The 18,742-nt window shown below is 36.7% G+C and overlaps 3 protein-coding genes and 1 long non-coding RNA gene across 4 annotated transcripts; 2 read left to right on the top strand and 2 right to left on the bottom strand.

Annotated features, from left to right (window-relative positions):
• Nucleotides 1-11: 11 nt before the first annotated feature.
• LOC136998231 (zinc finger protein 626-like) lies at nucleotides 12-3,500 on the top strand. The gene is made up of 3 exons (XM_067350728.1): nucleotides 12-92; nucleotides 370-785; nucleotides 1,089-3,500. Exons 1-3 carry the CDS (start codon nucleotides 12-14, stop codon nucleotides 1,621-1,623), a joined length of 1,032 nt encoding a protein of 343 aa, XP_067206829.1. The 3' UTR covers nucleotides 1,624-3,500.
• On the bottom strand, nucleotides 2,504-5,747 carry LOC105673859 (F-box only protein 39-like). Its single transcript, XM_012369800.2, has 7 exons — nucleotides 5,323-5,747; nucleotides 4,709-4,941; nucleotides 4,465-4,629; nucleotides 4,069-4,289; nucleotides 3,583-3,741; nucleotides 3,245-3,409; nucleotides 2,504-3,186 (listed from the first exon to the last, which is right to left on the bottom strand). Exons 1-7 carry the CDS (start codon nucleotides 5,512-5,514, stop codon nucleotides 3,035-3,037), a joined length of 1,287 nt encoding a protein of 428 aa, XP_012225223.1. The 5' UTR covers nucleotides 5,515-5,747; the 3' UTR covers nucleotides 2,504-3,034.
• LOC105673866 (probable enoyl-CoA hydratase) lies at nucleotides 5,746-7,610 on the top strand. The gene is made up of 4 exons (XM_012369809.2): nucleotides 5,746-6,405; nucleotides 6,480-6,733; nucleotides 6,811-7,105; nucleotides 7,225-7,610. Exons 1-4 carry the CDS (start codon nucleotides 6,291-6,293, stop codon nucleotides 7,500-7,502), a joined length of 942 nt encoding a protein of 313 aa, XP_012225232.1. The 5' UTR covers nucleotides 5,746-6,290; the 3' UTR covers nucleotides 7,503-7,610.
• On the bottom strand, nucleotides 7,329-17,099 carry LOC105673870 (uncharacterized). Its single transcript, XR_010888479.1, has 6 exons — nucleotides 15,980-17,099; nucleotides 8,772-15,292; nucleotides 8,473-8,679; nucleotides 8,299-8,359; nucleotides 7,957-8,079; nucleotides 7,329-7,896 (listed from the first exon to the last, which is right to left on the bottom strand). It is a non-coding gene; the product is annotated as an uncharacterized lncRNA (long non-coding RNA).
• Nucleotides 17,100-18,742: the final 1,643 nt, after the last annotated feature.

The raw sequence follows: 18,742 nt of genomic DNA, 5'->3' as shown, positions 1-18,742 counted from the left end.
CATCTCTCTATATGGTGCTTTGTGTAAATGTGTATCTCGATTATTGCAGCCAATGGACGAATAATCAGCTTTCCAACTGTGCCGAATTGAAAGTGAAGAACGGAGACCTGCCTCTTGAACAGAAGTGAGCTGCATGTTTTATACTTTGGCGTATATCGAATTTACGAAAGAGAGATAATCATTGTGCAGAAAATCAACTTTTACAAATTTGGAAATTACAACTTTTACGCAAATCTTCCATCATAAAATTATAATAAATATATTTCACATCGCGAGATATTTGTGTTATAAAAGGTAATATATAAATCTTACAGAATACATTTTAAATAATTTAGCAGGCCTTATTCTGAAGAGAACAATTTTTTATAGTTTGTTTCAAATGATTACAGATTCGAAGGTGACGAAAAGACCTGCGTATTGTGTCAAGAGAAATTCCACTTCGTTACTAGATTGGTTGCGCATCTGAGAACAGCTCACGGTGTTCATCGACCCTTCAAGTGCGTCACTTGTTGGAAAGACTACCCCCAGCAATTCATGCTCAACGCCCACGTAAAGAAATCGCATACTCCCAAGACGACGCCGTGCACAGATTGCAATTTCATGGGCGTCAGCGAAGTTGACGTGGAAAGACACAAGAAACGACATCATCAAGCTCCGAAATTCATGTGCGAAATTTGTAACGAGATCTGTATCGACAAAGATACTCTAATCGCACACGCGACGACGCATAACCTTATTCAATATGAGAGCAACGCGTGTGGTAGCACCTTGAATGACGAATTCAGGTATATATTATTTTTATTGACGATATTTATTTAAACATTTCATGTAGATTTCAATTTTTGGAAAAGCTTGACTTTGATTTGAAAAGTTTTCAGATCGTGCTTTAAAACCATCATTCTTCTTTTTGCCACATTATCTGCATTACAAAATATACACAACATTCTATATATTCGATTTACTTTAGGAAACAGATTTTTAAATTTCTTGTTATCCTTGTTTGGACTATAAGCAGTATCATAAATGAAATAACTTTATAATATGCATGATAAACTAACGATACAGATTATAAGAAAATATATATTTAGTTTGAAGGAACATAATCGTCTACCTCACCTCGATCTTATGGTCGCGTCGGATGAAAAGATCGAGGAATCCAACAAAGCTGCGAGGACCCAAGAATCCGAGCACAAATGCGACGTTTGCAACAAGGTCTACAAGTATCAATCGCTACTGAAGCAGCACAAGATCAAAGCCCACGATAATCCGTCCAGCTACGAGAAACGCAGGTATCTTTGCGCATTATGCGGCAAAGAGTTGAAGACCGCGAAGGGCCTTGAAATCCACAATAGATCGCACACCGGCGAGAAGCCGTACACTTGCGAAGTATGCGGAAAATGTTTCGCCTGCGAGACTGTTCTGAAAACTCACTTTGTCACTCATACCGGAGAACGGAAATACTCTTGCGATCAATGCGGCAAAGCTTTTACACAGCGATCCACGTTAGTTGTTCATAAGCGATATCACACAGGTGAACGACCGTACGTTTGCCCTCAATGCAGTAAACGTTTCGTCACACGAACTATTCTTAATACTCATATGAAATCATCTTGTGCTCATTGAAATCATCACTGAGCTGGGCTTCTAAAACTAATCAATTTTAAGGTGAAAAAGCTTAGACAAGCGTCTAAAAGACATTGTGATTCACTTGATTCTGTTTCTGGAACCGAACTGTCTTGAACTGTCGTCAGGACACACTCATGCATTAACAGATTTCTTACTCAACTAAAGTTCCAAGAATAATGATTAAAGATATATTTTTTAATCTCAGGATGATAGGTAAGATAAATAATTGTTAATAAATAATAAATTATTTTGTAACTTTAGTGACAATAGAGCCCTTCTTTCTGGCACTGATAAAAAGGGTAGTGATACCTCTTTTTAAATGTTAATGGTTTATTTACTATTAATTGTAAGTAATATACTTATACATTTTTTACTCAACTAAAGTTCCAAGAATGATTAATGATTAAAGATATATTTTTCGATCTCAGGATGATAGGTAAGATAAATAATTTTATTTTTTAATTTTATTGACAATAGAGCCGTCCTATGGCACTGATAAAAGGGCAAGAATACCTCTTTTTAAAGGTTAATGATGTATTTACTATTAATTGTAAGTAATATAATGGCGGTATGTATTATTGCATAAAACAAAGGATGAATATATTGTAATACAAATTTTTTACATTGGAATATTAGATATTAGATAGACATTAGACATTTTAAATACTATCTTTTGTTAAAAGTGTTTAAAAATCAATGTGATATATTTTTCAACAATTGAACATTATTTTTTATACATCATTATTTATATACTTTTTATATTTCCGGTTGTGATATATACTCATAATAATATTCACTATACTTGAACACTAGTATATGGTTCAAAGTATAATTAAATTCTCTCACTGTCATTTTTAATAATTGCCATTTTTGTACCATGTATTTACTCATATTTTTGCGTATATAATGTAAAAATATATTTCATATACTTTTTTATGAATTTTATATAGACTAGAACATAAAACATTGCATGCGCATTAATGTTAAAATGTACATTTTATTCATTTTTATGCTAGAATCTTAAATCATGTCATTTGGTAAGCTTAGAACTTTACTTCGATTGAAATCTTATATTTTAAAGAAAGAAATGATGTAAAATTCTTTATTTAAAATACAAGATTTCAATGATGAATAAAATATACATTTTAACATTCCAGGTCTATGCAAATTTCCTTAAATCGAAATCAAATTAATTATTACTTTGTATTAATTTTAATTTTATCGATATTTTATTAGAGTTAATATTTATTAATTTCAATATTTTTCTTTTTAGGCAATTTTAAAACTCATTACGTTGTTTAATAAAAAAAGGCACTTGTTATGATGTCATGAAAAATGTATAATGTTCTTTGAAACATCGGATTTAAAAAATTCAAAGAAGATATTTATATGGAAGCCAAACAAATCATCAATAGAAGAATAGAATCGAAGTGGGATCTTCGACTCGGAAGTCAACTCCTTGCTCGTGCATTTTGCGATCGTACTGATAATTAATATCATTCAAAACGGCACGATTTTGAATATTAATGTTCCGAGGTTTCACATGTATCGTCTTAAATTCTGTAATCACATTTATTTTTTTAAGTTTATTAACATTATAACGAGTGCTTCTACTTACGAGTTTTACACTCAGCTTGAAGCTGACATATGTCGCGTAAGGTCTCGAGGCTCCTTATAATTCCATCGTACTGCAATCTCGTCAAGCGTTTGCAGCGTATCAACATGGACACCAATAAATCGTCCAATGATTCACGATTGTTTCTAAGTTGTAACATGACCTCGACTGCGAAAAAAAGTGTATTAGTATCGTTATAATAATTATTATTAATATAGTAATTAATAATTTCAGATATAAATGTGTTTTTGCACCAAAAGTTTGAGTCAATTTACTGGATTTAATAATTCGACAAACAGATTGCTGAGTACATTAAACTTGGAAAATAGTTTGCAACATACCTAATGTGTTTGTGTATTGAGCAATTAGTAGACCTATCGTACTTCTGAAGTTTCGAGATCTGCTTTGGTCCCATACGTGTCCGCTGAATATATGGAATTCAGCTAGAGGGATGCTAGGTAATAGCAAGTAATGCATATCCTCATAATGCGAGATGTTCACTGAAAATCAAACTTGAAAAGCTAAATGGTGCAAGAATTCTCACAAGAGTCTTCCGAAAATTATACGGAATGTATTAAAAGGTAAATTTAACTTATTCTTATAATATAAAATAAATTTCTTTACTTCTCCCATATAAAAGACTGTTTTATAAAAACATTTAAAGACTATTTATCTAATTGCGTTCAATTGATTATTTGATATATCATGAAAACCATGAAGTAACACAATCTTGGAAATAGAAGGAAACATATCTTGTGGGTTTAAGAATGGAATCGATTTTAATGAAGATAAAGCTGATCTTAACGTATAGCAACATTCTGTTATACCTATAGTATAGGACACTTTTAAATCGGGACAAGCTAGCACCAAATTGTGCCAAGCAGCATCCGCTACTACGTGCTGTCTCGAGTCTGAATCTCTTACGGATATATATAAACTTTTCAACGTTTTCGATGTCGCAAGAGCATTAAGGGTGTGATTCGATAATGCTGGATAGTCTAATTTCAAGAGGGTTAGCGCATGGAAACGACCCAGCAAGCGCAAATATCTGGAGAATAAATGAAAACCTGCAGTGAATTAATTGTGTTGTAAATAGCATAAGAATCATGGATAAATGCTGATAGCAATTTTCATTTAACATAATTTATTCCGCTATGTAATTAATATATAAAATATTTAATTTTACTTTTGTAGAATGTGTGCTTTCTAGTATTTTTACTTACCTCGGGTTGTTGTGAGGAGCTTGCCACTCTCTGAAAGCACCGCGAAGATCCAAGGAGACCAAATGTTCGCCGCATCCTTTAACAACTTTTTTCAGCAGTAGCAAGACGTCAGTTACGCCAAAATCGGCGTTCAATAAGTTCAGGCTCTCGAGATTGTGTTGACAACTGCAAATTAGGAAAAAAAGGGTCAACTCATAAATTCCGCTCGACTACTTTGAGATTAGTGAAAGGACACTTTAAACACCGCAGAAAATTCGCCAGGGCACAAAGCAACATTCCTCTATTGCCCCATTTATAGCCAAAGACCCAGTTTGTCAATGTCAGCTGTCGTAGCTGCACATTCTTAGCGCGTACAATCCACAGAAACTCGGCACCGGCTTCGGCTTGAGTATTGTGTCCAATTCTCATCTGTCTTGGCAAGATGTATGGTCGCGAGAAAGCGAGCTCCAGGCTGCGCATATGTTGTCCATACTTCGCCTGCGAAGTTTGATAATAAATTGATGTTCAACAATAATGGCAAGTACAATGTATCAAAATCTCAGTCATCAATGTCGGATTTATTGAAACGATTCGAATCAAATATCAATAAGAAATCTTTTGAAGTAGTACATTCTTTGATAGAACTCTGCAAATCTTGTGGACTTAGATATTTATTATAAAAATAAAATAGCAAATTTTTTCACACGCATATTGATACATTTTTATTTACTTTTGTCAATTTTTCTGAAATGGCTTAGCTTTCTCCCAAGCTACATTTTCCTGTCTAAATTTATGATTGAGATAATTTAATTTTATTAGTTTTACTATGTTAGTCGATTAAGATTTGCTGCAAAATTCTTTTGTGGAAAATGCTCTTACAGCCAATTCTTCTGCTAGAGGAAAGACGCCGCGTAGATCACGATCGATGAAAATCGTGACGGATCGCCAGAGTACAGGCGAGGATAACGCGTGATTCCATGACTGACAGACTTGACCGACACTGGCACGATCGGCGCGGTTGAGATAGCCGAATATCTGCGTCAATATCAGCTCCGGTAACTGATCCCACATCTCCCGGCTTCAGCTTGGCCCGTCCTCATCTCTTCCAGGCAATCGTCGGTCTTAATTCCTGTCGGCAGTACGTTTTCTAGGTTTCGTCGACTGCTGTTGTCAAAAACGATCGATCGTAAAGGAATAATGGATTGAAGTACGTTCCGCAGTGAAAAGGAAATATATTTATGTGATACGTCGTATCGATACTTAATTATTCAATTTATTGATTGTGATTGTAATTTGAAAAGGTCCTAAACTCTTTCCTATAAATATTAATTGAAATTTAATTAATTTTCTGATCCATTTTAGAAATATTGTAATTTAAAATATATTTCATATTCAGATAACAATTAATAGCGAGTTTTTATCATAGGAAATTGCAAAATACAGCTCTATGCGAGATTACATTATTAACATAAATATACATTTTAGTAGATAAAAAAATTGAGAATAGAGAAAGTGAGAAATACTTTTTGGATTATTGTATAAAATTATTTAATTTTTTTTAAAGAATATTAAATAACAAATTTGTTAAAACTGCACAGATTAAAAATTGTTTCAACATTTTATATAATTGCCTCTTTTTCATCATTACGATAGTATCGATAATTCGATGTCTCGATACTTTAAATATATGTATATATATAGTGAGAGTGAAAAGTAGGGAGACGCGTGTTTACATGCCGGTGTTGCATGGATTGTAAAGTTATACAACATAGCCATTTGAAAAAATTAAACAGCATCTTGTATTTAAAATATAAAATCTATCGCTAGAGAAATATACAGTGTCAAAAATGCATTTTCTGAGAAAATTGTCTGTTCCATTCACTCGAACACTGAGAAATAATATACGACGAACACTAACCTCACAAGAACCAGATGTAAATACGAATGTCGACAAGAATGCAGGTAAAAAAAATATTTCAAATAGAATCCATAATGGACTATGCAGATGAAAGCTTCGATGATGTTTATTGTTTCAGAAAAAACGATATTGGTGAATCAAATAGGTAGAGTGACTACAATTGGTATTAATCGTCCAGAGAAAAGAAACTGTCTAAACGTTGCAACTGCACAATTATTGTCAGAAGTATTGGACGAGTTTGAAAATAATGAAGAGACATCAGTGGGAGTGTTGCATGGAATAGGAGGCAACTTTTGTGCTGGTTATGATCTGAAGGAAATTGCAGACTATGATGGCGAGAGTGAAGAGAGCATACCACATTTTGGACCATTGGTATATTCATGTTACAACCAAAGTTATGAAATTAAATATTTTATTAGAATGCTAAAAGTTTCTTAAATTATGTTTAGGCAAATAGAACCGAATTATCCAAAAAGCCATTGATTGCAGCTTTGAGTGGATATACAGTTGGTATAGGATTCGAGCTCGCTCTGATGTGCGACTTGAGAGTCGTAGAGGAGACAGCAATGTTGGGCTTTTTAAACAGACGTTTCGGTGTCCCAATTTTATGTGGAGGTACTATTCGTTTACCTGCCATGATTGGATATTCCAGAGCAATGGATCTTATATTAACAGGAAGAGCAATTAACGCAGAGGATGCATTTAATTGGGGAATTGCAAATAAATATACATCCTATGGCACAGGTATGTATTAAACTTCTCATAATTAGAATTTTTTGAATTATTTGATATTTTAGTGAAAAAAAACATACTGTAATAATAATACAAATGCCTTTCTATTCTTAAATATTATATTTTTTTAGCTCTGGGTACAGCAATGAATTTGGCTTCTTCTCTTATAAAATTCCCACAAAAGTGTTTGCTGGCAGATCGCACTTCAATGCACTTTGCCACATTTTCAGCGAAGCAAATAGATGAATTATTGCAGTTCGAGAAGGATAACTCAACGCATTTAATATTAGAGGAAGGTGTACCAGGTGCTAAAAAATTTATTGATAATGGAATAGGAAAGCACGGGAAGTTTTATGATATTACAATTCAAGATCATGGTATTAGGGAATTAGATGAAAATTTACTCTAAGCAATTTAGTTTAAATAAATGTACATAAAAATGTATACGCCATATTAATTTAATTTAGCTCTCTGAATGTCTTATCGTCTAATAAATTTGTTAATTTTTGTATTTTCATCAATGCGCGATTGGGTTATGTATATTCCATAAATCCATTACATTAAATACTCATGTATTCATATTCATTTTTTTAAATTAAATAACACATGCACTATATAATATTATGTTTAAATAACATACTTTATTTGTTAGATTTATTGAATATTACTATTCTTTTTAAGCATAGGTTTTTAGGTGGAGTTTTTCATAATGGTTTGTGTCTTCGATAAAATATCAGAACATTTCTCAGCTGTTTTTCCAGTTAAAAGTGGTGTAAGGTTTATCATCTGCCCTTTGTCGTCCCCTGGAAATCTCCTTTGTTATAATTATAATAAATACATAAAGTAATAATTAAATTAGTTACGTTCAAAAGTGATAATGAAATATGTTGAATCTGGTTGAAGAATATCTGTTCCACGCGTAAAAGGTTCGTAAAGGGACACATTTTTCAGTTGGCAGTTTACTTCGTCACATAAATCAAATTCACCTAGAAAACATTGTTTTCTAAAATATCAAAAAAGTTTTTTTTAATAACTAAAACTCGTGATTTATCAAAACTAGATAGACAGATTAATAACAATTATTTTTATAGCTAATATCTAAAAAATTTTATTTTATTCCATGTTATTTACGTGTACTATTGACACGTGCAATTTTTCTTATATAATCGAGTATCATCCTAATCGGACAATTTAAATTCACTAACATCTCTCTCTCTACAGATGCTGTTTCTGAATATTCAACGTCATCGTTATTTGACAAACATTCTGCAATTACAATTTTATAATTACAATTTTATAATTATTTTATAATTTTATAACTTATTATGCTATTTTTTTTAATTATTCACTTTCAGAAAATAATTTAAAATTTCTCTTACCAACGTATTTAACTCTTATGATAGTCGTCATGTCAAATGTCAGTTTAGCATCGCAAAATATGACAGATTGTGTTTTTTTTTAAATGCGTCCATAGCTGCAGCGATGAATTCAGAGATGAATTCAGTTGTAAAGTGTATATATGAATTGCACAACAACCATAAATGAAAAGCACACCTATTCCTCACTTTGCATCTTTTGTAGATTTTCTAGAATCAAGAGAAGATATATTTTTATAGAAAGAGAGAGAAGAATATACGAGAAAAAATTTTTTTTTATTAAAAAATTGTATATTTATTACTTTTTTATTTTATTATTTATATGTTGAAAGCAGGAACAAATAGCATTACAAACATTTGTGTCGTTGGATTGCATATCCAAACGTCTGTGGACAAGTGCTCAAGAGAATATTCCTTGCTATATCTGATTGTGTCGGGTAAGCATCCCGCTTGATGTACTTGACGGAGCATCCGCCTTTCCATGCCTTTCTAAGAGAGTCGACCGCGAATTAGACGGCTGGCGGCGACACGTTCCGTCGGTCTGCGGAATTCCGAATAATCCTGGAATTTCATATTCGCAAGTTTAAATTACAACGACTGTGCCTGGCTTAATTGGCGAAAGTAATGCGAGCCGGACGGGCAACCACCGTCAAGCCTGTTAAAGCCGTGTGACGAAACGAGTGCAGGTGGCGGTGCATTGTTGCGCAATATCGTCGGTATATCCCTCCTCCGTCGCCATGTCCTCCTTGCAACCAGGAGTCAGGACGAGAGTCCCCTCGGTAATCAGAAGGTCTCCCCACCAGATACCCTTCCCCCTCGGTGGATATACCTGGTGAATGTTGCGCTTGCTTTACGAGCGCTAATGCGTGCTTCTTTCTTTCCTCCGTCTCTCTTCTCTGGTGAGAATCCTTCTTTTTTTTTTTATAAAGCTTAGTCGTCATCCTTGTATCCTTTGCACTTGGCAGGCACTCATGATAATAGCATAAACTACAGGACATTTTTCATACTTTATCATAACAACCGCTTGGAAAAGGCAGAGCGATTTACATATAAACAGCGCATTTATAATTCGTATTTATATTCTCGCTAAATATACGCAATATAGAAAAAAAAATACGGACAACAGCCTTAGAATATTCGTAGTGTTTTAGATATATCAATATTGACGAAATAGGAAAGGAGCGCGTCTTGGAATAAAGTTGGAAACGATTTGACACAAATAGATAAATCTATGAGGCAGCTTCGACTGGACTGAAAATAAGCGAACAAATTTAATTGCGAATTTCAATTCAACTTACAATGTCACATCCTGAAGATTCCAGGCTACATATAAAGCGACGATATCTTAAACGACTGCTACTTTACGGAATTCACAGCGCATCCCTGTTGCACGTACCATTGTCGTTTGCGTGTGGAACATCTCCCAGCTGCAGATCTAGATTCTTGGCACACGATCGCGTTGTCCTCGCCGTCGCGGTGACCTATATATCTAAAAGAAGAATGGCAGTTACGCGAAATCGTTAACGAGGCAATTCCCGCCGAGCGCATTCGTCATCTTCCCATCAACTGTCGAGTACGTGGAGCATGTCGGTCCTGAATTTCTTTGTGATCAGCTCGCGCGCTTTAACATGGCATTTAAGGCAAACGCAGACGTCGGGCCTTTCACGAATCTCTATTGTGCTCTCGAACGATCTATTATTATTATTATTATTATTAACGACTCACCCGCGAAGGAAAGTTTTACCTTACAGAAGAGTCGACTACGTCAAGATGCATTCTTCGCCAAATAGGCGAAACGTTTTATGTTCCCGTTATGAAAACTGCGCAGATGTGTTTTGACTTTGATGCTCGACCTCATCGAACTATTGCGTGGAAAGCTATCCCATCGTCGAAATGGCTCATATTTTGCACGTGCACGAAAGTATTTCATGCGTGCACAAAGTATGAGAAAACCCGTCTATTAAACATTGCGAGCAGCTGAGAGGAAAAATAGTGGTTCGTATCTAATAATGTGATTAGATTTTATATTTTTTTTGCTTTGAAATTTATTCGATTTTATTAACATACATACAATGTTACAGTGTCTGATGTTAATTGGAATCGTTTATGATTTTATAATTATGGCCTCAAGATGTTAATAGGACTCATAAAATGTCATAATACGTCATGACTAACGACCATGACGAATCATAGTCCTCGGAATCTCTCGACGTGTTAAAACAAAAGTCTTATAATGAAAATTAAATCATTGTGTAATACTAATGCATCACGCAACATGTGAAAACCGGAGTTGTTGCCGCGAGAATTTTACAAAAGAACACGAACAAAGGTAAATATCTTTATAGTTTATATCTCTTTAATCTAATCCGACGATCGAATCTAACGCTTTATAGAAATTATGCTATTACGGCAGTGTGATAAAATCTCAATATTATTTGTGAAAGTGTACTGCGAATGTGTTCAGATACTGTTTACTCCAATTTCAAGCATATGTGCATACTTACACGCTTCATTGTGAATGATTTTTGTCAAGCTACTTTAAAGGATCTATAATTCAACGACAGAATTCGAGATACAATTCCATTTTATATGCCGTATAGATAATATTTGAATGTGTTATATTTATGTTTATGTTTCAAATGTGTTTTTTATCACATAAAGTTATAAATAAATTTCTATTTCGAATTCTATCGTGAATTATAGACTATCTAACGCGGGCTGCAATAAACGCGTCAATTGAAAATTCAATAAAAATCATATGCAGATTTTTCGAACATTTCAAAAAGCTTGTTTATCCGACAACTGACTCGCTGAAGGATGAAAGTGTCACTCACAAACTGTCGTTCGCGGATTCGCGGATAATAAGTGCCATGGAGAAAAAGGACCGCGCCAAGCCGTGATCATCCTTTATATGGGTGTGACGCGCCGGCGTTTGCACATTCTGCAGCTCGCGTCGATCGTATCTGCATCGCATTCAACTATTCCGCTTTACGAGGTAGATGAATATAAAATACCCTCTTTCCCCCTTCCTCCGTTCTAACCCCCGACAGCAACAGGTTATATCGTCTCGCTCTTTTTGACGACGACGGCGAGAAGGAGAAACATTTCCCCGCTTCTTCGTGTGCGCGCAAACAGGACCTGCATCCGATAGCTATGTCCGTGAAATTTACAACAGACGCCCGCGGCATCGTGTACGGCATTTCTGTTCGATCGACGTCGAGCTGTCGCGATATGCTATAAAACAGTGTCTTTCAGCTGCGAGCCAAGTGAAAATTCGGCGAACGAAGGACATAAAGAAACGAGCGATTTCTCTTTACAGTCATGTGATATGTAATCATATACTTCTTGAACAAAAATACTTTCTCTTTTTTAACAAATTATATATCATTTTGAACGCATGACGGAAGAGTAAAATTTGGGAACCACTGCTCCAAACAATTTAAACAGTCTGTTTGTGCGTAGCTCGAAAAGTGCACGGATATTACACGTGTGTTTGCAAGCTTTATCTGAAAGGAAATTTTATTCATTATAAGAACTGGCTGGGTCGGCAAAGGAACTGTTCAAATATGCATTATTCCATCCGTGAATACAATAAAAGAGTGCTCATAGGGTGTTTTTCCGCAAAAGAATTTGATTATATTACGCTCGCAGAAGCAATTTCAGGATTCTAAAAAATGCCACGTATGCGAGAATGTTCTGGAAAATATCTCGTCAATGTGCATACGCGTGTGCATAACTCTGCATGCGAAGTTTGTAAACACACGAATTGTCATGTACATTGTTATTGCGTTCTTTTATCACGTCAACAAGAAGTGCTAGAAACATTTTCATTGATTTTTGATTACTATGTACTTGATATGTACACGTGCATTCCTATTGCGTGATATATCTTTGATTGCTCTAAACTGCACTTGCACTATCGCACATACACACAATTTTTTCTATCAAAATACTTGTTCCCACATTTTTAATTTATAATGGAATTAATTCGTGGAGATACATTTGTTTGCAGTCGATGCGAACGTACAATGCATTAGACAATTAATAGAGTCGCATTTGTCAAACTTTTATTTATCTACTTTTTTGCTGAATTGCATTTATTATATTTTATCCGCATAAGATTTTTTAACCAATAATATTGTAAACATAAATCTTGTAGAGGTATGTGCATCTTCGCTTTTGCTTTCGAAATTACTCTTCGAGGAAGTCTGCTATGCGCTAAACAAAGACTCTCCCAACGTTTTCACCGGTTGCTTTTGAGATCGGTGGTCCGATAAGTGCAGCTTATATGGCAGAATAATGCTTTATAGAACGGATCATTAAAATCCGCTCGATCTTCTCCATAAGTGCACTTATATAAGATGTATATAGGTACCTATAATTTATAACGGTCAGATAAAATCTGCCTTGAAAACTCGACGACGGTTGCATACTTTAAGTCTGTCGATTAGTGAGAAGTTCTAATCAATATATATTAATTTCTTGTACAGTTAATTAATAGTATACAATATTGAAATCTTTGGTACACGACGCAGCTGAAAATCTACAAGATGGAAAATTTTTAGTAAATATGTTATATAAATACACCAATTCATATTTTACTATTTTTTTCTCATTTAAAAGAGCTTTGCCTTAGATTTTAGAAATCGAAACCGATACGTTCGATGTATCAGTCAACCGTATCTCGATGAAATTGAATATTGATGAGAAAATAATCTCCTGATGTTTACTTATAATAGGAACCCATGGGACGATCCCTTTTTATCCACGTCGTTGAAATATTCACCGAAATTGCAGTTTCAATTTTTGCTTAGTTACAAGACGTAAATATTTGTATCAAAATATTGCGAAGCAATGGCTCAAAGTAAGGAGGAATAGTGTGCATCCGCGCGCGCTCTCTCATTGCGTGTCTCCCGCTCCTTCCCCGCGTGCAAATCCGCGCTAAATACGCGTTCGCGTACGGTTGCGTGTAGGTGAGACGCCTCGAGCCACGTAACAGCCCACATTTTATTTCGCTGCACTTTTACTCTACGACTGTGCGGGGCGGCCTTGTTGCGGTCTGAATACCTCGCCGGGGTCCGCCATCGTCGTCGTCGGGACCCTTTCTATCGGCTCTCAGCACCGCGTGATTTCAGTATATCCAGCATTTAATGCCAATAAAAGCCAATCGATATGGCTTAGCCGATACGTTATTTGACGACCCGGTGTGCCCCGGCGACCTGGTCTTTCACGGCGACATCAGGACGAAGGTCAGGACGCCTGACATAGACATAGCGGCATTACAGCTGTTTAGATAGAATGCAACAAGTTCTTCAGAGAGAATAAAGAGCTTCGCACTCCTTACAAGGACTGCATCCCGACCTTGATACAACACGCGAAACGAGAATATTGATAAGAATTATATGTAAATGGATTGCATTAATTTATTTCTTTTTTTTACAAACGGAATTTTAAACCTTTCCAGACAGACGTAAAAATGTTAAAACTCATTTATTACCTTGCACAAATATGATATCAATCTGTCGTTAATGTTTGAAATTTTATTATATATAATTTTTTACGATAAAATCACAGCACATCATTAAAAAAAAAGAGCATTTTTATAAAATTGTTCGTGTACGACAGTTGCAAGAGTTTTTTACATCGACCGTTCTTGCGCAATGATTTCAGCGTCGATAGTGCAACACTAATAATCGACAGATTGTATCACATTAATGTAGTATTATTAGATCACGGAGGAATAATGACTCTCCATTATTTCATTGCAGCGCGTGGCGATAACAAAACATAGCCGCAAGGTCCCTTCATGTTGTTCTCCATATAGTGAAGTATATTATAAAAATGTCGGGCAAAAAAGTTCGTGCGTAGTTTACCTAATAGCTAACGGTCCCGTTCATTTTCCTAACCAATTTAAACGTATAATAATTAGTACAGTGTAGCGTAGATCGCGGTTAATTTCATATCTATGTAAGCGTACACAATAACCAGGCGTGTTCTTCTTAACTCGATTACGGCACGCGATCGCTCGGAGATATAAACAGGCGAGACACAAGTGTGTGCATTTCATTAAAATCGATGTATTTTAAATAAGCGCGACGCGCTAAAAGGAGAAGAAAAGATATAATAAGCCGCATCGTCGCTTTTGTATCGCTGATTAATTCCGTTGCAAGAGCGAATCTCCGATGTGAATCCAACGAAAGCGAAAATCCAATTAAAGCCCTGGCGTTCTTTTTATCCGCGAGCCGGCATACATACATCCAAGGATAAAACCACCGCGCAAAATGGACGATGCGGGTAAATTTAATTATCGTACAAATATAGCTCCGACTTACGAACTAATTTTCTTCGTTTTTTCTTCGGAGAGCAAGTAAAAAACGCAATTAGTGAAAATTATTTTACGACCTATGTATATAAATTTATTAATTTAAAAAGCATACACCGTCCGTGCATTTCGCTCGTATTACATCATCGAATAACATTCTCGAGAGTAATGGAAATAATTAAGAAAAAAATACTCGACGGTATATAAATGTTTCCACTTTATAAAAACAGAGTGTGTGTGTGTTTCGTCACGGAGACATTATACTTGTAAATGAATTTATTCGATAACAAGCGGTCCCCATCAATGTCCTTGAACTGTTGCATATTTTTAACGTCTTCGAATTTGGAATGTCCTGTTGTCTTCTTTAATATCGAAGGTGAAGGATGCCATTCGTTATTAATAATAAAAAAGGATTAGCGGCGTTCAAAATATTTTCCGTCACGAGAATGTAGACCGCTCGGTGGATGGCTATAAAATGGAAGATCTCTCGTCCAGATTCATCTGCGGAAATTAAGCATAGCACAATCTCATTACAAATGCGAATCCTACTTCAACTACCTTTGTCTTATCAACAAGAATAAGATTCTTCCTATCGCGCTTAATTAATAACGATTAATTACTCCAATCGGCATTCAAGTTTGCAATTCTTTCTTTTGACGTCACGTACTACTGAATTACGTCCCTCTTTAAATACCGGAGAAGGGAAGAAATTGTCATAAGCACGTGCGAATTTAATTATTTCGATATTACCGTCATGATTCATCACGAAATCAGCGGGCCGGCAAAAATGATCATTCGCTAATGACTTATTAATTTTTAAGCGTCAATCATCGTCACGGTACCGTTGATTGATGCCATTACACAATAACGACATTTTCGTCATTATTGTGTCATTTTAGCGTTTCCTTCTCATCATCAATCTTGGATACTTTCTATACAAAGCCGTTGGCAATTGAGAATTAAAGCCTCACTCGATACACTGGAAGACAAACGCGCGATAAGTGATATTTTTATTCAGCGAAAAAAAAATCGGCATTATATAACAACATTACATCTACTTATAATATTATATTTCTTTGCCGCGCATCTCTCCGGCTGTGTAATTAGAAATCGCGACCTCTCGCCGCTCGGCTACGGCATCACAGTGGCTGCGATGACCTATTTTTTGACGTATTTATATAGAATTACCTTCGCAACTTCTCTTAGGGAGGAATGTCTAGTCTTTCGCTTCTTTACTCGGCCCGGCAAAATTGCACCGAGTGGACCGTCGTCGCGCACAGTGTTGCAGAACGGCGTTGTCCGTTCACTCGCGGTGCATTCTCGCGGCGCGAGAGGCTCAAGAGCGTTCGTCGCCGTCGTCGTCGTCGTCGTCGTTGTCGTCGTTGTCGTCGCCGGACGGCTGGAACAGCTATTTGCTAATTGTTTCGCCTCCTTGTGCCTTTTCACTTTTTCGACGTTGCAATGTCGCGCCAGTGCACCGTGGCCGTACGTCAGCGTCTCGCTGATAATCGGCCGGCTTGCGACACCGACTTTGCGAATCGCGCGAATCGACTCGCTTATTAGCATAATTAATTCCGGTGCGCTACACGTGCCACTATTGCATTACGACGCCTTCGATATCATAAATTCGGCCGAGGTAATCATTTGTTTCGTGACATTTTGACCGGGAGTCGAATTAACTCTCTCTCTCTCTCTCTCTTTATTTTTCTCGCTCTGTCTCGCGGTTGACTTATTTACTCGTTGCGAGTGAAATTCGAGAGGCGGCACGGATATCTGCAACTTTTTAAAATTTCGAAAAATATTTCTCTTATATTACGTGAACTTTTTTACGAAACACGCTCATTGTCGGCGTCAGAATGCCTTTGGATTTCCGTGTTTTTAATTAAGCGAGTTAATTAACTGGCACATGCATATGTATATGTCTACCTTCATTATGATTTAAATGCTTAGAAATAGAATAATGATAGTTTACGACAGTCAATAATGAGAAAAAGATACTTAAGAACGTTTAATTGATTCGAATACATTCGAGTTCAGTACTTTGTGCCGCTTGCTACAAGCAATTATTAATACAAACTTCAAGTCTCGTGTCATTAAAGCATTGATAATCGCGTTAAATGATACGCACCGATACGATCGCGACGTGGAATGAAGAATTAGCGACAGGTTCCATCATCTATCATTTAACTTGTAAGGTTTTGCTGCGCGAACAGAATAACGCTGTGCAATTTATTCGGTCTCGGACAGATTTCTCCTTTAATTCTCTCAAAAAACTGCAGCGAATTGATAAAAAAAAAAAAGAAAAAAAGAAAACACGTTTGCAAGACAAACATCTCTACATTGATGCAACCACACGTCTTCGATTCGATTTAATTGGAGTCGTTGTAGCTGACCAGCGAGAAAGGAACATGCATCGCTTAAAACACTGATTATCAGCGTGTATTAATGTCGCCACTCGGAATCTTACCGTGTCGGGTTGAGAAATTATTTTGACGTCAGCGGACAAAATCAGTTTATCTCCGATCGGCGAGCCAATAAACTCGGCATCGATTTATCTTCGACACGGCGGCCGCTTGTCCTCGCGATAAAGGTGGCGTGATTTATTAGCGATTATTCGAGTAAATATTTAAGCTAAAGCACGCTGGCGCGCGCGCGCGCGCGCGCGCGTTCGTTAAAAGCTTCCCTTTTGCCGTCGGTTGTCTGCGTCACACGGAGATTCTGTCGCGTTAGCAACAGGTTTGTCCCGGCGACCTCATCGATCGTTTAATTTTGACACTCCGCCGGACGATAATCTCTTGCCGAGCACGTGCTACTCGAACACAATCGGATTACTTTCTCGAGCGGGACTTGCAGCTCCCGAGACGCTTATATAATGGAGTCGTAGAGTGGATGACAAGTCAGCGACCTGGTTTAAAAATATTGGACAATTCAATTTTCTTAAAAATATCCGCGTTGGAACAATGTTAAAATACTACAGCGACGAGTTTTACGAGTTGGAATACGTGGCAATAATTTTCTAATTATTTTGAGGCAATAATTTTCTAATTATTTACTAAAATTTTTTCAACTATTGATTTATACGCTCTGATGATCGCCGAAGAAGCCGCGTGAATGATGAACCTTTCTCCTATGACCATATATTCTGAAATCTAATATTTTTCTAGACAACTCAAATGTCAAAAAGATATCATCAAAGCCACACTCCTCTCTCTTCGTCGTTCTCTAGGCATCTCGCTGGCATCTAAAGGCTTTATTGTTATTTGAATTCTTTGCTCATATTCCGACGATTTTAGTTGCCATTTATACGCGAAGGGAAAGGAAGTTCGGTTAGCTGCGGCCGGGACCAAGGTTGAAGGGATCGGTGCTAATTTGCGAGCGGACGTCGCGCCGCGCGTCTTCTTTGTCATTGTCGGCAGAACCTTGCTAAACCAGTCTGCGCATTAAATCAGCTCGCCGATTATGACCAATCGCGGGGGCCAGACGGAGGCTGCTATTTCCAGGAAACCCGGATCTCCGCGGTCCCCCTCGCGACCTCGCGCGCTTTCTTCTTCGCGCGTACGCGAAACCGCGGCGGTTTCTAGGCCACAAACACGTAGGACTGTTTCCATTATCTTGGCCTTCAGTCGCGCCAAAGTGGTTCCTTTCGCGCCAGATGCGCAAATAGAGGACACATTTTTCAACTTTGACGCGCGCAATATTCATTAATTTGCCGACTCTGCAGCCTCGTAATGAATTTGTCCCGCTTATGTTTCGAGGACGAGAAAATGCATAGCCGATACGATGGGAGAGAGTGCGTTCGAGTGCTGGAGACATCAGCTGCACACTCATTTAATTAGGGCAGTGTTCTCTACAAAAAGTTTTTGTGCCGCATCCACCTGCAAGACGACGCGCGATAAGGCGGACGGATTTTTTCGAACGATCGAGGAAAGATAATATCGTTCCTCGTCGCTA

Source organism: Linepithema humile, chromosome 2 (assembly GCF_040581485.1).
Source record: "Linepithema humile isolate Giens D197 chromosome 2, Lhum_UNIL_v1.0, whole genome shotgun sequence".
Taxonomy (NCBI): Eukaryota; Metazoa; Arthropoda; class Insecta; order Hymenoptera; family Formicidae; genus Linepithema; species Linepithema humile.
Note: the sequence above shows the minus strand (reverse complement) of the source record. Positions and strands in the feature narration are given on the sequence as shown.